The sequence below is a fragment of the Perissodus microlepis genome, chromosome 22 (assembly GCF_051167445.1).
Source record: "Perissodus microlepis isolate ML-2025 ecotype Zambia chromosome 22, ASM5116744v1, whole genome shotgun sequence".
NCBI classification, from domain to species: domain Eukaryota; kingdom Metazoa; phylum Chordata; class Actinopteri; order Cichliformes; family Cichlidae; genus Perissodus; species Perissodus microlepis.
In genome coordinates, this window is record NC_140481.1 from 7,772,091 (window position 1) to 7,792,978 (window position 20,888).

At 39.8% G+C, this 20,888-nt stretch overlaps 1 protein-coding gene across 2 annotated transcripts in view; it reads right to left on the minus strand.

Annotated features, from left to right (window-relative positions):
• trappc9 (trafficking protein particle complex subunit 9) overlaps window positions 1-20,888 on the minus strand; it is a 235,203-nt gene that overhangs the window by 64,258 nt on the left and 150,057 nt on the right. For both annotated transcript variants that reach the window (XM_084919346.1, XM_084919345.1), the window contains 2 exons: window positions 11,156-11,309; window positions 416-506 (listed from right to left, as the gene is read on the minus strand). In XM_084919346.1, coding sequence (XP_084775472.1) covers window positions 416-506; window positions 11,156-11,309 — 245 coding nt within the window. The remainder of the gene's footprint in view (window positions 1-415; window positions 507-11,155; window positions 11,310-20,888) is intronic.

The window sequence follows — 20,888 nt, forward strand, 5'->3', positions numbered from 1 at the left end:
CGGCAGTAAATCAAAAGTGATTTTAGTGATGATCACAGATGGTGAGACTGAAAAGTGCTCCTACAAATTCTGTGAGTCCCCGGTGATTCACACATTTCCCAAGCTGCTGTCTACACTTCTCCAAAATAGCTTGTGGCCCATTATAAATGCAAATAAAAAACATGGCTTGAGACCAGTTCTGGAGGTTTAAACACTAACTGACAAGTGAGAGATGGTCGTGGAACCACCAAAATAACTAACTGGAAGACAAACATGCTCAAAGACGTAAAATAAAATCCACGTAGAGCTTTAGTCATAATGTTGCACATTTCCAGTAGCTCGAGTTCACAAACATTCAACTGTGGGTGTGGCGTGTGAGCACAACCATTAATCTCGCAGGAAGACAAATGCAAGCACACACACAAAAGAGACTCACCCCACTGCAAAGGAGCAAGCTGCAGGTGCTCCAGGACCAGCTGATTGAGGACTCCCTCAACGCTGGCTTCTCCACAGCGACGCAGAGATGGGTGGACGTGGTTAAGGACAGCAGCATGGAAAAGCTTTGGAGAGTTTCAGGAATTAATCAGCATGGGAGTCTCTGCTCTATATTTACACATGGAAAAATAACTGCATACCTGGTATTAAATAAAAATACATCACACTCTAAATATAACAACAATAACTAACAGACAGCTATTCTGAGGCAGGAACGAAGCCGGAGAAAAGTCAAAGATGCTTGTCAGTGTATGCTTGTATGTCTTCAGACGTGGAATGTTGCAGGATTTCGCACAAAGAAATAGATATCACTTCCCGTTTCCACTCAGTGCCTGCTGTATACCATATGTCAAACCCATATGGAAAAGATATATATAAATCTTATAAAGTTTTTATCTGTCTTGTATGAAACTTGTATGAAAAGCATACAAGAGTGAAAACACATATAAGATCCCTTGAAAAATTAATGAAATATAATGAAACTTGTATGTTTTGGATACTTACTAAAAAAATATATGAAAGTAATGAGAAAGTGGCCACTTTCATGAGTAAATCATATATGTTTTTACTATTTCTTTTCCATATGGGAAGAGCACATGTGAAAATCAGCTAATGCTTGTGTAATAAGACTGACTACCTTTTGGCAGCATGTCTAACTCAATATTAAAGGCTATTTAGATAAGACAAACTGAGTATCATGTGCCTGTAAATAATTATATAAAAGTTTAAGTATAAACCTGGAAATTGAAAAAAAGGTAATAAAAGTGCTTGATAAAATCAAAATAGCAGGCTTCCTGTTAGTTGGAGCCATTCTCTAAACCTAAGTCTTGTGGTGGTGCATGTGCATACTGAATACTTTAACAACAATACTAGAACCCATATAAACCATCCATGTCCATGACCCATAAAATATGCACTTTTTCAATAGTTTCTGACACGTGTAGTTTCATGAGTTTTCAAGAATGATTCATTTGTATAAAGAACATTAAAAGAAGCAGGGTTTTGTACGAGGCAAGTAGATGGACACTTAGGAAAATAATAATCTATAACATCATTAATTTAATTTTATCATTGGAGTTTTGATTAGATGGCGAAAAAGCTATAAACACAAGACAATTCTGATAGATTACAGCAAGTCACAACCATTTAAATTAAGCTTTATATCTTCCGCACAAAAGTGGAAACAAACATTAGCCTGTGGTTACACTGAATGCGTATGAGGAGTGTTTGCAGAGTGTCTGCTCTCACGTCTCTCTGTAGCCACTTTCATTGATAACAATAGAAAAAAGGGATTCATTAGTAAAAGTGTGAAGCTGGTAGTCTGATTAGCAATGATGGCTGACTTATGTAAGGAATAACATGTCAGCTTTTGGAAAATACCAACCTGGGCTGAACCATGAATTTAATTTGTTTATTTCTTGCTTGTTGCTAACATTCCAAAATTGTGGGTGTAACAGAATGAGATGCTCAAGAGGTCAGGTGTCGAAGTCCAGGCCTCGAGGGTCGGTGTCCTGCAGGTTGTGTCGTTGATCCAACACAGTTGATTTAAATGGCTAAATTACCCCCTCAACATGTCTTGAAGTTCTCCTGAGGCCTGGTAATGATTTAGTCATTTGATTCAGGTGTGTTGACCCAGGGTGAGATCTAAAACCTAAAGGGGACACCGGCCCTCGAGGCCTGGAGTTTGACACCCCTGCTCTAGAGAAATTGAATGCTGGATATTTGTAATGTCTGCAGCTTGGGTCTTGGGTTTTCTAAGGAGATTTGGTTTTCTGAAATAGGTCTGAAGCACCGATAACACATCTGCATGAAAATTAAGAATGATGAATTTATTTGTGTTACGTGACACAAAGAATCCATGTAAGTGGGGAAAAACTTTAATGAAAACAAACACTGAGTCCTAGATATGAACACGGGAAAGGTTGGTGGGGTCTAAAGTACTTTTTTAATTCAATTAAATTCAGTTTTAATTATCTAGTGCGAAATCACAAAAGATCCTACAATAACGGGACGAAAACCTCAGAATCAGATTGCCCCCCTATGAGGAAACACGTGGCGACAGTGGGGAGGAAAAACTCCCTTCTAACAGGAAGAAACCTAGCAGAACCAGGTTCATGGCGGGGCAGCCATGACAGGACATAAGACACGTAGAAAAGTTCATTGTGCACGTAAGAAATACAGTGTTTGAAATCTTTTCTCTATGCCAACACTCAACACTGAGTGCCTCTCTGTGACAGTTTTTATGTCTACATACAATATTTCCACAGTAGTACTCTGACAGGCCATTTGCCTGCTCCCTATACTAACACTAAGTTCAGAGCACGAGGCCACACGCTTTCATTTCTCTCATCCTTTCTTATTTTTCCTTATATGAATTATAAATTTTTCTCCCATTCAGATTCTTTCTGCCAGCTTCTAGTTATCTTTAACGTCGAATAAACTGCAAAGTCAATCATGGGGAAATGAGCAATTTAGTGGACGTTTTAACACAAACCCACAACCCTCTGAGGCTTTCAACAATGACAAATCCCCTTTTAAAATGCTCTTAATGGTAATTATAGGCCAATACTGTAGTCCTTTTGTGTACCGTTTGTTCCCAGAAGTGTGTAACAGATTTACTACTGTAGAGAGGAAAGTCTGACACAGTACATATGCAGGAAAATGATCTTGCTTCAGTTTAGATCGTATATACCGAAGAAACCCAAGCAGCAGCTGAGTGGATCTGTCAGTCATTTGGATTACAGTACAAACCTATGTAGATCAGCGGTTTGCTCATTGACCATAACTGCTTAAACTTCCCCACTATATTATTAAAGAGCCAACACAGCTGCTTCTGTAGATACACTAAATGTGTGGATGGATGCAAGAGGCTGATATTACACAAACATCCTCGAATAACTACCAAAGCTGTCAAAAAAACAGACATTATTTGCTGGTAACAGCACTGAAGACAGATCCATCATGTTATGTTTATGTTTTGCATTCATCTAGAAGTCAAAGGTGAACGGGGAGCATGTTTTTATAACGATGGCATTAAACTGATCACAGGGAAGGCTATCAATGTATGAATACTGCATCAAAACAAATACGGTTGTCAGAGGGCAATTACCCAGATAATATGTGATGACAAGGACGCCGCTGATCATTTACACAGCTGACATTTGGAATAATGGGTGAGACGAGCAGCGCCTAGAGCACCAAACCTGTGTCTATTAACCTTTGAGAGAAAGTGCAGAATGCATGAAGAGGGTAAGAGAAAGAGAGAGTGAAGGCATCTATGGACAAAGCATATTGTGTGGAAAGGTGCGGCTACCTTTCTGTTGAATTGTCTGAGTCACGGTGAATCACGTCACATCATCCGTATTCCAGAGAATAACGGTAAAGTGTCAGTGTTGCAGCTTTGATCACTCAAAGCCATGTAGAATTTCTATTTCAAGGCTTTGCTGGAATTGTTGGGTAACACGAGCTGCTAGCAGATATGGTCTGTTTTCAGGTGTACAACAGGGATGATACAGTAGTATAATGATCAGTATCCTGAGCCATGCTTGACTTTTGTTGGAAATTCTCAGTGGACCCTCATATAAGCTTTGAAATAGATATATTATATAATATGGGCATGATTAATGCACAAAGAGTAGTCTCTGTAACAGCACTCTATTGTAAAGAGAGCGTAAACTTTCACTACACTCATCCAACTTGCAGGAAAGATGTCATGTTCTAAATACAGATTTTAAGTGGATACTGGGTGAAGTGAACAGAATAAGTGTATATGTGTATGTAGGAATCCACATACACGAGGACCTCATCTGGACAACCAACTGCTCCAAGTTGGTCAAGAAGGCTCACCAGCGCCTCTTCTTCCTGAGGACTCTGAGGAAGAACCACCTGTCCTCAGACATCCTGGTGAACTTCTACCGCTGCACCATCAAGAGCATCCTGACCAACTGTATAACAGTCTGGTATGGGAGCTGCTCTGCCTCGGCCCGGAAGGCGTTGCAGAGGGTCGTGAAAACCGCCCAGCGCATCGTCGGAGCACCACTTCCTGCCATAAATGACATCTACAGGAAGCGGTGTCTGAAAAGGGCTGGGAAAATCATCAAAGACCCCAGTCACCCAGCACATGGACTCTTCACCCTCCTGCCCTCTGGGAGGCGCTACAGGAGCCTCTGGACTAAGACCACCAGGTACTGGAACAACTTCTTCCCTACAGCTGTCAGGCTCCTGAACTCTGCCTCCTGACATCTGACCCACATTAAACTCATGGACTGAACATACACAGTATGTTCTACAACTAGTTCTACAACGGTTTATAACTTGTATAGTTCATATTTCCGTATAGTTTTCATATCTATATCCTGTTCATAGCCTGTACATAGCTTGTACACTCACTACAGCCTGTACTTACTTATAGTTATAGCATATTCGTAACATACCTTCCTACAGTGTACATTGTAACATACCTATAATAGACCCATTTTTGTAACATATCTATATTATTGCTAATATATATTTTGTAATATATCTATATTATTGCTAAAGCACTTTCTGGATGGATGCAAACTGCCTTTCATTGCCTTGTACTTGTGACATGTGCAATGACAATAAAGTTGAATTCTATTCTAATTCTATTCTATTCTAGTCATACGACCAACTGTGAAATAAGCCGGTATTAAATTTATATTATATTGATCTGGTCAGTTGAGTCGCAGAGGGGGTTGTTAATCAGTTTCAGCTTCTTTGGTGTTAATGAAATTAAAAACAGGTGCACTGGGGGGCAACAATGAGATGATCCCCAAAGAGGAATGATTTTAGAGTAGGAAGCCCCCGACATCTTTTCTGACTGTTTGTTCACTAACTTTTCTATTTGACTACGGTCAGTGTCACTACTGGTTGCATGAGGTGATACTTGGACATTATAGAGGTTGCACAGGTGCACAGTCCAACTCCTCAGGGATGGAACACCAATATGCGCCATTACCAGAAGGTTTGCTGTGTCTTGCAGCACAGTTTGAACAGACTAAAGGACATCAAGGAGACAGGCAGTTAGTCTAGGAGAACTGGAGAGGATTGTGGAAGGTCCTTAACCCATTGGGACGACCAGCATCTGCTCCTTTGTGCCAAGAGGAACTGCCAGAACCCTACAAAATGACTTCCAGGAGACCACTGGTGTGAATGTCTCAGACCAAACTCACTGCTCGGCACTGTGGAGCCTGATTGGCATTTGTGCTGTGCTTTTCACAGCTAAGAGCAGCTTCACCCTGAGCACATGTGATGGATTTGAAAAGGGTCTGGAGAAGCTGTGGAGAACGTTATACAGCCTGTAACATCGTTCAGCAAGACTGCTTTGGTGGTAGGTCAGTGGTGGTCTGGGGAAGCATATCCATGGAGGGACACAGAGACCACCACAGGCAACAGCAGCCCGACTGCCATGAAATCCTTGAACCAACTGTCAGACCGTATGCTAATGCAGTGAGTCCTGGGTTGGTCCTGGTGATCATCAATGCTGGCCTCATGTGCAAGAGTCTGCAGGCACTTCTAGGTGGATGAAGGAATTAATACCATGCCATCTCGGGCATTTTCTTTGGTCCATCCAATGCTGTCAGGTTGTGTCTCAGACTATCCAGGAGCTCAGTGATGCCCTGGTCTATATCTGGGAGGATATCCCCAGGGACACCTTCTGTCATCTCATTTGGAGCACTCAGGGTATCTCTGAATCAAACCCTCTGGAGATTGATAATTTTCATTTCCATTAATGCTGTGGCTTCCTTTCATTCCTAAAACATTACCCAGTCCATATCAGCACAGATTTTTAGAATTTTTTTTCCCCCGCCATAGAGATCTGTGTTCCTTGAATTCTTCTGAGCAGCGTATTTCAGAACTCGTATCCGGAGTGGCTTCCAAATTCACCTCTGCTATTTTATATTCAGTATATTTGTGGGCACTAAACATCACATTCAACAGGCCATTTCAGAGAAAACCGGCGCTTGTGCGAATGATTAATATGCGTGTCAGCTGTCTATACTTATTGTCAACAGCCATTCACGGTTTGGTACTTTTCTATTTATTCCCCAGATTAATTTGGATAGTTCTAAACAATTTCACATTTCTATTATGCAGTTGAAATAAAAAGGAATCCAGAGTGTTGCTTGGAAAATTGGTTCATCCTACTTTGAGCTGAAAGAGTGACTTTTCAGCTGTTAATTTGTGAATCTGTATTGTTCTGCTTTTAAGTAGCTTCTTATTGGATAAGCGCAGACAGTCCGGGAGACCTTCAGAGCCAAGCTTTGACTGATGAATTATACAAACAGCCTGCCTAAGCAGTTCAGCTGTGCAGTGAAGGTGATTTATCACAATTTAAAACTAGTCCTAAATTTCTCTGGTACAAGATGTATATTTCAAGTCAACATGAATATTGGCATTCTTTTTGAACTTCAAACTATGTTGAGTTAACAAATATTTCAAGAATTTAAGATATAGTAGCGACCAAAAATACAGAACATGTGAAATTGTACTTTTTCAAATAACTGTATGTGTACATCAAGTTTCAGTTTAAGTTCAGAGAACAGGTCAATAATGAATTTTTAAGGCTTATCTGATAATTTCCCATTTAAAATCATCTTCCCATGCACCTCTGGACCATTTTTAGCTATTCTGCTATTAATAAATCATTTTACAGAAGAAGAAAAAAAATGCTCTTGCACTTTGCTCCTACCCTCTGATACAGCACAATGCTGGGACACAACATAATTCATGTGATTTCTACTGAATGTTATAACTAAGGTGACTCGGGACAAAAATCCACATTGACATTCTCACTCCGTTTACGGAGCACAACCTGGTGAATGGCGAATAAAATGACGAGCATGCTCCTGCTCTGCATTCCTGATTGGAAACTATGGGCCCTTCAACTGAAAACTACTTAGATTCAGTTGGCAAGTCATTTTTAATCCTTCACACAATTTCAGGTCAGTTTAAGGCAGATGTTACAAAAGTTGGGGTCCACAGCAAAACATCAAAGTGCACAGTGCAAATGTCAGAGGGAGACTTTCAGGGAGTGATCAAAAAAAAAAAGCAGCAGTGTTGGAATCCATGCGGACATTCAAGATTATCTTAAATGGGAAATCAACTAAGTTTCAATCAGATTAAGTTTTTGACTTTCATGAACCTCTGAACTTTTTTGCATACCTTATATGTATGTACTTTTTTATTTTTATACATGCATTTTAGTCAGATTGTATATTGATATTAATTGATAGTAATTATTGATATAATCATAACTAATGACTACATATCCAGAGCTTTTTAAGCTCGCTATTGAGAGGGGAACGTCCACACTGTGCATTGAGAGATGACTCATGGACTTGGCTATGACCTCCTCAGGGGGAAGACACACACATAGCATTTGCTTTTTATCTCTTCCACTTTTCATGGCATCTGTACTGTGTGTGGCAGAATCACTCTCTATGAATCAGTACCAAACACCATCAACAAGCTCATAAATTACAAATTAAAGTGACTGTTAGTTGCTCAAGGCCAAATAATTGTGTCTAAGTGTGACATGCAGTGTAATCAGATTTTATAGTTCTCTATTTTTCATATTGTAAAAAGGAAAATCTACCCTGAAGCAGAATTTACATTGTGCTATTCTGACAAGTTTAGCAGCTGAGTCATTATCAACAAGGATGTGTTTCAGTCTGCAGAAAATCATAGCATCAAGGTTTGACTTGATGATATAATGTGGCATCTGTCGCATAGCCAGTTGAGTCGCTTGCACTGAATTAGTAACAGACTCTATACCAGTTCTACTGTACCCTAATGAGCCATTTTCAAACACAAGCCACCCATAATGAAGGTTAAAAGGGTAAAATGTCACATTTTTAATTTCTAGTTCAATTTCTCACTTGACAGCCCGGGTGTAGCTCATTTCCAATTAGATCAAAACTGCAAAGCCTCTAAATCCTTTTCTTTGGCTTGTTCTTATAGGTCAATCTCCTGTTGACACCATCCTGACTAATATATCATACATGATACTATTCACACTTAAAAACAAAAAAAGAAACAACAATAGTAACATATGTTCAAACAGTCTGCTTCAGGGTTTTTTTTGTTGCAGTAAAGGGAATGCTGTTGGGAATATATTCATACGCCGCTTTCTTTCTTCATTCCTGCCTACAAGCCGCCAAAGTGCTGGGAGATAAACCAATGCATATGGTGATAGAAGTGTTTACACCCTCATGAAAAAACAAAACAAAATACATACACACATAGAAAACAGCATTTTCAGCTCCCAGACTGGATTCCCCATTAACTGGTTACCATGCTCACTAACAATCAGTAGCTCTTAGATACGTGCATAGTACTGCCAACTACTGAGTGATGAGCTGATATAAGGCACTAAAGATAAATCCAGACTGACTGACTATATACTTCTCTCAAGCTCTGCTTCCCTATCGTGGCAGCAGAAAAGAACTGAAGATGTCTTAGCTGTAAGCAAAGGACACTGTAGGGGCTTTGCTTTAAAATATAAAGTGGCCATTGTTATAATTTTGTGCTATATTAATAAAACTGCATTGAACTGAATTGAAGTCCTGGCTGGATTCTGAATTTAAATAGTTTACAGAAATTTCTGTGCATGTAGATTGCAACAGATTTGCAATTTCTGAAACCTCATCAAAGTTAAATTACACAGACCTGTGTCTCTGAAGCAAAAATTTTAAGTTCTTTGCAGACAGTAGAAGTAATTTCGGTGATCCCATGGGCTCCAGCTATTGTTTTCACTTGTGTCAATGTAGCACAGCATACCAGACACTCAAGTCTGGATGTGGAAAGTGTTATGTGGACTAATGCAGGTTAATTAAAATACAGATAGTATAAGGTGTAATCGCGTCAGCTTTTGTTTGCAAAGTTCTTAAGCCTTATTCATTGTACTGTTTTATGCTGTATTTTGAAAATATGATTTTCCTTCACTGCCTTTGGTTTCTTTGCTTTGGGTTCCCACTTTTGTGCTTTTCTAACCAGCCCTGGCTCATTTCACCCATTCCTCCTTGTTTATTTAGTTTGTGTGCGCTCCTCAACACTGTTAAGCTACCTGAGCAGCTTTAGTTATTTTTTTATGCTTCTTTCACCACCCCAGTTTTCCATGTTTCTAATATGTGTAGTCTCACTACTAAGTTCTGGACTAAAATTTTCTTTTATTAGAACAGTCTTCCCAAAAAACATCTGCATTTGGATCCTCTTTGAGCAGAACATCTAAGAATCAGGAAATCAAGTACCAAGGTAGCAAAAGATGAGCAGTTGTCCAAATAGCTGTCTGTTGGCAAACAGCTCAAAAAGGTTTTCTACCTTTCGATAAAACTCAATTTTTCCACATAGAGAATTTAATATAGAATAGAACTCCTGACTTGGGGATAGTCTATATCTGCTAAATCAAAAACATCTTCAACATAGAGAACAACAACAGATACGAAACACATGAGCCAAAACGTTAACCCCTCCTAACACACTCCTATCTGGTCTTTAAGTCTGACATCATTAACCGTTTCCAGGTCCAAACTCCGCTTCAGGTCCCAAAGTCAAACGAACACTGCAGCATCACTGACAGTTACAAACTGTCTAAATTCTTTCATCTGTAATAAAATGATCAGTGTTGCTGCTCTACTAGGTGTAACATTTAATTTTAACATCCAGTCATCCATGAAAACAGAATTTATGATTTTTAACAGAGTTAGAAGTTAGCAGGGAGTTAGCTCGCTAGTTTCCATCTATGCCAGTTCATGTTCTGACTGAGGGATTATTGAAAAATTAAAACATACAGCTCTGCTGTCACTTCCAACATAAATGAAGACAGAAAACTAAACAGCAGTGATGTTTGTAGGGTTACTGAAGTTTGACTAGCAGGAATATAATGATATGCTAGCTACAGAGCTGTGTTTAGCATAATATAAACACAGTGAAGCTGATGAACGCCAACTTTTTTCTGCTCAATGAATTTAACTTGAGGGTTCACGATGGTTAGGGACAAACGCAATCGCATGGCAGGACGCTGTAAACAGGCCGTCATCACTTAACAGCTGGATAAGCACTCTGGATGGTGGGTTCATGAAACAATGTTACGCACAATCAGATCACTGCCAACCATTCCCGCTTGTGTTTTATCCACATGCTATACTCACACATTTTGAAAAACTACAAATGGAAACTTTTCTAATTAAATCTCGCAGAGTAGGTATGCTAATACAATGTCACTATCTTTAATGGACCGCAGACTAAGAGCTCTGGCAAAGTGTCTAATTTCACAATTCACAAATTTAATTTCACATTTATATTCCCACATACTAATATATCACTTCACAGTGTCAGAGTAGCAAGCGCTCTGCCATAAGCGTCCCCATCTGCTAATGCGGGCAAAAAATGTTGCCTACTGGCCAGAAGGCCTCCAGATGAAGGGTCCAGATGTGCTCTAACACTGATCGAACTGATATCAACAAACAACAACAGTTAAAAGAATGCTGATAAAATCTGTTTGACCGTGATTATGGCCACGACTGTAGGGGATTATTAGCTGCAACTGGTAGAGCGTATTTCAAAGTATTTACCAACTACGTCTATGGTCTTTGTAGTTCACTTTAGGCCAATTCCCCTAAAGATGCTTTTATAGTACATGTAACCACTGAAAGGATATAATGCTCCAACAGATGCCCAGCTTGCTGTTGATCTGACAGCCTTGGGCGTGCTGTCGCTCCTCCTCCAGCTGTTTGGGGTTACTGAAGCGAACACTTTCTTGGTCCGGCTGTGGCAGACTCTCAAAGTCAAACTTGTCCACCTGGATGGCCATCCTGGAACAGGAAATGGGAGAAGCACTTAGATGTACACTCGTACTTATGTAATTTTTCACCCGCCAAAAGGAAAAGGTTTATGACTCTGGAAATAACCCTTACATAACTGTCATTTAAAACTTTGAAACTAAGTTAAAAAAGCATGAATGACATGAATTTTTATTGAGTTCAAATTGATCACAGCTGATATTTGAGCTACTGTTAAGCTTTGGAAATGACCAAATATTAAAAGTTAAACATAAAACATCAATATTTAGCAGGTTCTTGAGAGAATTTATTATTGCATTTTTATATATATATATATATTTGTATACAACAAAACTACTGAGAGACCTCAGTGTTAGCAGAGTACAGTAACAGTATGAGAAGTCTTGGAGTCATTCTGACCAGTATTCGTCTTTCTGTGTGCACGTTAAACAAATATGCAGGACTCATTTGCACAATATCACTAAAATTAGAAATATCCTGTCTCAGAATGATGCTGAAAAGCTAATTCATACAGTTATTACTTCTAAGATGTACTATTGTACTCAGTTATTATCAGATTGTTCTAAAAGCTCCCTGGAAAGCCTTCAGCAAGATTACTGACCGGGACTAAAAACAGACACCGTATTTCCATGAGAGGTGGCAAGAGAAGAACTGCGGTAAAGCAGGTGGCCATTACACAAGTTTTACGAAGAGTGACACAAAAATCAGAATTTCCAGATCCAAACGTGTCATGAAATGCATACGCACACTGAACGTGTTGTGTTTTTGTAGCAAATTCTAAAAACGCACTGTGAAAATAACAATGCCAGAATCAAGCAATGATGAGCTGGATCTGATGTTTCTAAACAAGAAAAGGAAGCAACAGGGATTCTGCGTTAATCCAACTCTCACGAGAAGGCAGGACCAGGGAGAATTTCATAGTTTGACCCAGGAGATGAAGCTGTATCATGGTTGCTTTAATATATATGATATATTTCAGGATGTCAGTGGGGCAGTTTGAGCTGTTAGCAGATGTGGGACCAGATCTGAGGAGGCCATGAAATCATTTCAGGGAGTCAACTTGTAGCAACATCTAGCTGTACGGAGGTAAAATTGTACTATTTTACTATTTACTACACGTGGGCGATTGTGGCGCAAGAGTTAGAAGTTTGCCTTGTAATTGGAAGGTTGCCGGTTCGAGCCCCGGCTCGGACAGTCTCGGTCGTTGTGTCCTTGGGCAAGACACTTCACCTACCGCCTACTGGTGTTGGCCAGAAGGGCCGATGGTGCGATATGGCAGCCTCGCTTCTGTCAGTCTGCCCCAGGGCAGCTGTGGCTACAACTGTAGCTTGCCTCCACCAGTGTGTGAATGTGTGTGTGAATGGGTGGATGACTGGGTGTGTAAAGCGCTTTGGGGTCCCTAGGGGGGACTAGTAAAAAGCGCTATACAAATACAGGCCATTTACCATTTACCATTTGTATGTCATTGTATACTACTGTATACAGTAGTACTTGAACTACAAGTACACTTCTTGCCAAACACAGCAGTATACCAGTGTGAGCAGCTCCATTAAGAATGGGTGAGTTGAAAAATATATTTAGCACACAAAATATATGCATGTATTTTATGTGTCTGGTGTGTAAAGGACTTAAGTCAGGAGTGGGAGAGAAATATGCAAGGCTGGTGCAGGACTGGTACGGTAAATGGATGGAATGGACTGGTTCTTATGTTGCTCTTTTCTACTGTAGCTGAAGTGCTCTATGCAACATTCACCCATTCATACGCATAGGTGCATTTTATCTAACATTCACATACACATGGATGTAGTGAAGGAGGATGACGGCAGATGATTCGGTGTTGTGCCCCCTAGAGGGAACAGCTGAAAGAAGAAGACAGAAAGAGAAAGAAGAAGAGCAGGACTCTAACTGAGCAGAGGAGACTTCAATTCAAGTCCATGGAGTAACTAAAAAATTGATGTGTTCAGGGTCAATGTTACTTTTTCTTAGATATAGTTCATACTGTAACTAGCTGTAACTACATTCAAACATTTAAAATTGTGATTATCCAATATTAACTATATACTTCCTCAAATTACAGGACACATTTTCTCATTATCCCACAACAGATCTCAGCAGAAAACCTTGCATACACCTCAGCATGATGGCAGCCAAAGCAACCTGCCTCTGTGTGGTTTGGCCAGTGCTGAATTATTTATCTAGTCTGAGCAAACACCCTCAGGTGCAAGTTTCCTCGTCTATACTGTGGGTGTTGCATACATTTCTGTAGAATTCAGAGTGAATTACATGTATCCTAGCACACCGATACTAACACACAATCATCAGGGATTTTTATAAGGCAGGCAAGAACAATCGCAATGAAGGGCTTTGAAACCTAGCATAAGGCTTATACCAGCTATGGGCGTGTGTTGCATTTTCTCTAACTTATGATTCGTCCTCAGAAAACCATGTAGATCAATAACAATTTTAAAAGGAAGTTTTTATGCTTTTCCAGTTCATTTTTAGTAGCATTGTACGATTAAGTTCAAAATAATTCTTCTTTACATTATGCTTCATTCAACAAGTATATTATACTTTGTCAAATTCACTGTCTTAGGAAAACTATTTCACCTCACTTCCTTCCTTTATGCTAACCTTAGCATAAAGGACCTTAGATAGCCCCCAAAGACATATGGTTTGAATCACACATGAGTGGGGGCTTATGTGCTCACAGCCAGACCCTGTTTGCCTCAGTCACACAAACCTAGAGACTGGTTGGTGACTGCCTGGCAACCAGTGGTCGCTAGGGAAAAATGAACATTGCCTGACTAATAATGAGTGGTTATTGACAGTCATGTGAGCCAAGACACCAATCAGCGGCTCCCTGGTAACCATTCACTGCTGCACCAAAAACCTCATCGCAGTTGTTTTGGTCACAAGCAGCTTGCCACAGTCACCTGTAGTTTGTATGGAAGGCACATTTCTGCAACCAATTTCATCCAGTGACAACCAGCAACCACATGCCAACAGGTCATGGAATACTCAATGACATCATGCAGAGACATTTTGGTTGTTTAGAGCAGTTTAACGCCAGAGATTCTGGCTCAGAGGAGTTACTTCTACACACATCAGCCTAAAAATGTGTCCTTGTCTAAAATGAAGCCAAAATTATAACCGTATATGACAGAAAATATGAAAAAGAATAACAAGCGTCTTTTGAGGACCTTGTTACTTGTCTCTAAGGTCTATTAATTACAAACAAATGGAATGACGTGTGAGAGGGAGTCCCACTTGCTTGCCATCATCCATTGAGCTAAAAGTTCAATCAGCAGCTACAAACATGTGTTTCTGTCAAGTGCTGATAGAGACATGACTGCATTTTTGTGGATGATGTTCCTCATCTGCTAGATGCTGTAATATGCAGATGTTTGGTTAAATTTGAGCTATAATAACTCTGTGATGTGAAAATTTGGTAGTGTTAGACTTCTTGCCTGTTTTAGAGTGTTGCTAAACTGTGCAGCAACTTTTACCACGGTACAATTGAATGCATTTTAAAGGGTTTTATGCATGCAGCCAGTGAAACTAGGTAATCCTTTGGCTTATTACAAAACTATTAAATTCCTTTTGCAATCTGAGACATGGGCATAATGCAACAAGAAAAAAAAATCTACAGCAGCACTTAACAGCAGACAAGAAATTTCTTAGGCCTGTCTTACTGGTGTCATGATGATGTTTTGCTGTAAAACTGTGAGGCAGACGCCAACAGACTCTACCTCACATAGAAAGTTCAGAACAAAAATGAAATCATTAGCAGTCTTTCTTCCTGCTTTTATTAGTCTTATCACTCTCTACTTTGAGAAATGAAACAATATGACTTTTAGTTCTCTAGTCACCTGCAAATCACCCAAACATCCATCAGGTAGCATGGAGGCTAACTTAAACTTCCTGCTTACCCCCAACCAATCATAGCAGAGAGCTGTCCCTCCCTGAGCCTGGTTCTGACAGTTTTCCTTCCCACTGTCACCAAGTGCTAGTTCATATGGGGCCATTTGATTGTTGTGGTTTTAATAAAGTAAATATTAGTCCTTTATTTATCCAGGTAAAAGATGTCATTTTCAAGAGAGACCTGGCAAGTGCCTTGAGACAACGGTTGCTGTGATTTGAATGAACTTGCAAAAACAGTTTTGATAAAAGTCGTGTCTCCCTCCCAGTTTGTTTCTAAGCCTTAAGGTTGAACCACTGCTCTGACATAAAAAGTATAGTAACGACGAGGCCACCTTTGCTTTGCTTTTTTATTGATAAGAAATCCACAGCAGAGCTCTTTATCCACTGACTGGTTCACCTCTGGATTCTGGTTCATAGAGCACAGTTGCTGTGTCCTGTGAACTAGTTTCTTGTGTTGTCTTTCACTATATCATCATCACAGACAACTCAAATGATAACTTATTAAGCCTCCAGTTTTGTGCACCCCCACTGCCCTTACTTTACTGTTCCCGGTCAAAATCGACTGGTCTGTTCTAACAGCTCTTAAATTACGATAACAAACATTTTTCATCGCCAAAGGGGGTCGTTAGGGGAACGCCACAGAGGTTGATTAAAACACTCAAAATTCAATAAAAGAGGTGATCTTCACTTTTATATGTTCAAGTTCATAGTGTGGAGGATGTCATAAGGCCCTGAGGCAATCAGATGTAAAACACAATATTTATGAGTGTTTTAAGTTGTAAATTGGGGAGATTTGACCTGATCACGACAGGAAGGGTAAGTTAGTAGAATTTTATTTTTACTGAACCTTTGGAGATAAATATTGCTTCACAACAACAAAGCTAAGCTATATGAACAAAAATCTGCCCAAAAACAAGTCTAACGAGAGCACTGAAAGAGCACAGCTACCGCCAAAGGGCAAGCGCTTTAGTCATAAGGCGTTGTACTGAAAAAATAAAAAGTGTGTTGTAAAGCTCCTTCCATTGGGCGATCGTGGCTCAAGAGTTGGGCGTTCGTCTTGTAATCGGAAGGTTGGCGGTTTGAGCCCCGGCTCCAACAGTCTCGGTCATTGTGTCCTTGGGCAAGACACTTCACCCGATGCCTACTGGTGGTGGTCAGAGGGCCCGGTGGCGCCAGTGTCCGGCAGCCTCGCCTCTGTCAGTGCGCCCCAGGGTGGCTGTGGCTACAATGTAGCTTGCCATCACCAGTGTGTGAATGTGTGTGTGAATGGGTGGATGATTGTGTATAGTGTAAAGCGCTTTGGGGTCCTTAGGACCAAGTAAAGCGCTATACAAATACAGACCATTTACCATTTCCATGCCCTTTCATATGATGATTTTTTTTTCAAGATCACCTTTGACCTTGTGAGCTAAGAATGAGGGTAAAGGTCAAATGCTTAGCCAACCTAGGTACTCACGTCTCCCAAGGAATTGAGTACCTAGTATATTACTGTGAAGACATTACAGTTAAAACTAAATTTTACTGATTGTCACATTTGGTGTGACCTTAAGCTCAACCTGATTTTTACCAAAATTAAATCAGCTCAAGCCGGTATTGGTCTCTACCGTGTGTGTTTCTGGGTGTGTCCAGAAACACACATGCATCAAATTAAGGTGGAGGAGAAAAGGCAATGCAATTATTATTCCACAGCCTTTACAACAAAGCACAACACAAATTAAATAACAATTACGACTTCAAAACCAAGACAATAAGGAAAGCTGCTCTTTGCTGCACCACAAATACACCCGCCTTTGAAGATTAGTGGCACTAGGCTTATGTCACTGACTGAAGTCCCACCTTCAAATGGGCACTGTGTTTTATTTAGTCATCTTCAAAAGCGCACATGACACACTAAGTCTATAAATACTGTGTAGCACAATGAAAATGGTTGATAAATTGGAGGGCGCAGACTGGCAGAGTCTGGGACTGGTTTTCTTCATGTAATTACCAAGAGACAGATGGTCACATTCAAATCTACACTTCAAATGGTAATACGGAAAGAAATGCATTTTAAGGGAAATACAAAATAAACGTTTAGCAATTACAACAGTGAAGAAAGTGTGGTTTTCATATTCATCACGTCCACTAACGTCTGCTGCACTTCTGCAAAACTCTGGTTAAAAAGTGCATTTTTCAAACATCCTTTGTTGGCCTTCAACATATGTAATTTTTGTCTAGTGGCAGTCATGACAACACTTGTCTCATGCAGTGGGTAACATTTGGTCAGTGAGCGATTGTTTAGAGCAAAACTTTGACATTTGAAACTTCATTTGAGATTCAATAGTGTTTGTTCACTGCAGATATAATCATGTTTATATGACCACAAACCAAGAAGCAGCAGGTTTTCTTCAGTCTTTGGCTCCACATGCTAAACAAACTGAAACAACTGCTTAAATGCTTTCAATGCACGCCTTTGTATTATAACCATTAAAACTCTGTAGGATTTACATGTTTGCATTACCAACATTACATATCTCAGATTATCAGACTGTATTCATTGTCTAAGTAGAAACACCAGAACAAACTGATTTGCTCTGTGGAGCTTCCAGTTTGAGCTCAAAAAGTCACAAAAATTCTCAAATCACTTACTTCTGACTTGGTTTTAATAAAGAATTAAAAAAATTAAAACTCTATAGAGCACGGCTTCAGTTATGCCAACATTTTCAGCAACACTTTAAACATGTAAAACAAAAGTGAATGAAAGTTCGTCTACCGATGCCATGATATTATAAATAATCATATCCGCTAACCATTCTCACGGCTTGGACACCAAATATTGCCATTATGTCAAAGCTGCTGGCATCTCACTACTGACCGATTACAGGAAAAAACATACTAACAAATATCAAATCAGGTATTGCTTTATCATTTAAAGAGTCACATGGTTTTTAATATTGATCAGGTTTAATTGTTATTGTATGTAAAATATAGACTGCCCATTAGGTGTAAATAGTCAAAATACAGGCGAATAAATCTATCAAAACAATGTCCTCCTGAGAACTGAGGGAAAAACAGCATCTCTCAACTTTTTGTCCACTAGAGAGGAAATACTGAATAAGCTGGGTCTCAGGGGGATATTAATTAGATTTCAAAACAGTATTATAAAGCATAGAAGACAATGACTAACCTGCTCAAATACATTTTAAAACTGGGTTAACTGCATTCTGGATAACCCTGTCTTTAAAAAAGAGAAAAACTGAAATCCATTGTAAGCAGGGTCACTGCACAGCAATTAAATGTGGAGCCAAGGCTACATCCACCACCTAACCAGACCCAAAATGGTGTTTTCCTAAAGCAGGAGAGCATTAACAAAGAAAGCTCTCCTACTCCCACTCCCACCATCTTCTTCCAGTGATTTGATTGTGGAGTCTTTCAAAGATTACACCATATCTAGAGATTAATCTAGCCTATTACAAAGCTTTTAATAACAAACTGCGTGCTGAGCTGTGGCCACCGTGGAACATCTCTACTCCTAATTCCCAGTCCATTTCACCTCCCTGCTCCCCTCCTTCAATAACAGACAGCTTGGTGTTTATTTCCCAAGGCTGAAAAACGAGGAGATGTGAGATTAGATGGATGTACGGAATGATTTCACCCACATTCCTGTGTGTCAAAGGGTGAGCTGTGAATTGGCCACTCAAACAAATGTTCAAAGGCCATGTGTTTATGGAAGCCAGAGCCACAGAAATAAGCAATTGTATTCATGTCCATGACAAATACCTGCAAATACAGAGGTCTATTCTTTTGCTATCATGTGTCTGGGAGCAGGCCTTTGGCACTGGTATTTTTACAAGGTGCAAATATATATTTTTTTTGTTTTTGTTTTCTAGCCTGCATCTATTCAGTATTATGATGACTAACAATGAGCTTGACTCCCAGTGACAGCAGAGGCAAGGCAGAGGTGTATCACAGCATGTTTAAAGCACAGAACATAAGGGTACAGTCACGTTCTGCGCTATTTTTTGTGGCTTCGCTGAGCAGTCAGGGTTTAAACAGACCCTACTGATTACACTTTATCTTCATGGTGCTGTGCTTACTGACTGTAATAAAACAAATAACCAATTTCGTCAAAGAAATCTGCATCTGATAAAAGAGATTCATAGAAGCAGGTATTTGTGTCATACGCTGTATTTGTAAAAAGGAAAAAATGGTGCCTAGCTTTGACGCAGTACCAGTGTGTATTTTAGTCCAGAAAGTTTTTCATCGCTTTGCTCGAGCAGGGATGAAAGGTTGGGAACACAAAGGACAAGGCTGAGAAAGCTGAAGCTGGGATTTGAGTTCAGTCCTCCACTTGGTGTTGGTTTTAAGGTTAGTCAAAGATTGCAGCTTCTGTCTTGACAACTAGCTTGTCCGTCTGTAAACACGAGCTCTTGAGGAAACTGGCTGGATATAAATCTGATATCGATTAGTCTCTGCCGGGCTGACCGATATCAGATATTTATGGACACCTCAGTACTGATTCAAAGAGTTTATCAACTGGGTTAGGGGACCTTCTGGCATAAAACCAGACTAAAAACAGATCACCCACTGCTAAATTAAACTAAATTGCTAATTGCTAACCACTGCTAAACTAAATTTTTAAATAATAAATTAAATTGTTGGCTAATGATTGGTCTTTTATGTTTACTTGTATGATTAATTTGTGTTATGATAAAGAAGCAGCTGTGAAGCTTTAATTTTGGTGAGTGAAATTCTGATATTTGATATATGATATATACTTGGCAGCCATGAAGTTTATGTACAGCCTTCTAACCAAGCTGGTAAATGAGGCCTCCAGCACTCCATCTATATAATGTCTCAGTTACACTACAAAAAAAAAAAAAAAAGAGGGATGCAAACATTGCAGCTAACAAAAATGAAAAAAAAAAAAAAGTTGGTTGCCCATCCATGTGTACATGATGTCTTTTTTCCACATTCATTGACCAACTGCACATAGTTGCTGCAACAAAGTGCAGCAGCGGTGCACTCTCAACCTCTAAGCAACCCCCTTCAATCATGAGCTGATTGCATAGGCTGCCTGGTGGGAGGCAACTTGTCTCCAAACCTCCAAACAATTACTGTCCCACTCAGACTGACTGCAATCACTCTCAGACAGCTTGTAAATAATTGCCTTCTAATTAGTGAATGCCGACATTTTGCCAACACACTGCAATCAGTCTCAGTCAACCCACGCAAAGAAGCACAACTTGTCTGCAACAGGCAACTAAACTCAGCTGATTGCCAACTGGTTGCATTTGTTTGCAGTCCTGCAGCAACTATGACACGATATGTGGTGGAAGTTTCTGCCTCAAATCTCTGAGATTCTGGATCTCTGAGACTGAATGTAAGTAGTTAATGTCCATTGCAGTGTAAACGATAACCGACCAACAGATGTGCTACTGTTGTTTTATTTTCAGAAATAAATATGAGCAGTAGTTTCAGACTTATTCTTATTTGAACAGCAAACGGCAAAAGCAATTTCACAACCCTTGGAAGATGCTGTTCAACCCCCCCCCCCCCCAAGAAACAAAAACAAGATTCACTCACAAAAGCATCGACTGGATTACATTTTTCATGCAGAGAGCTACAGCTATTCCATAAATGTACATGTGTGCTGTGTTAGACGGAAACAGGCTTTGTTTTACTAAATAC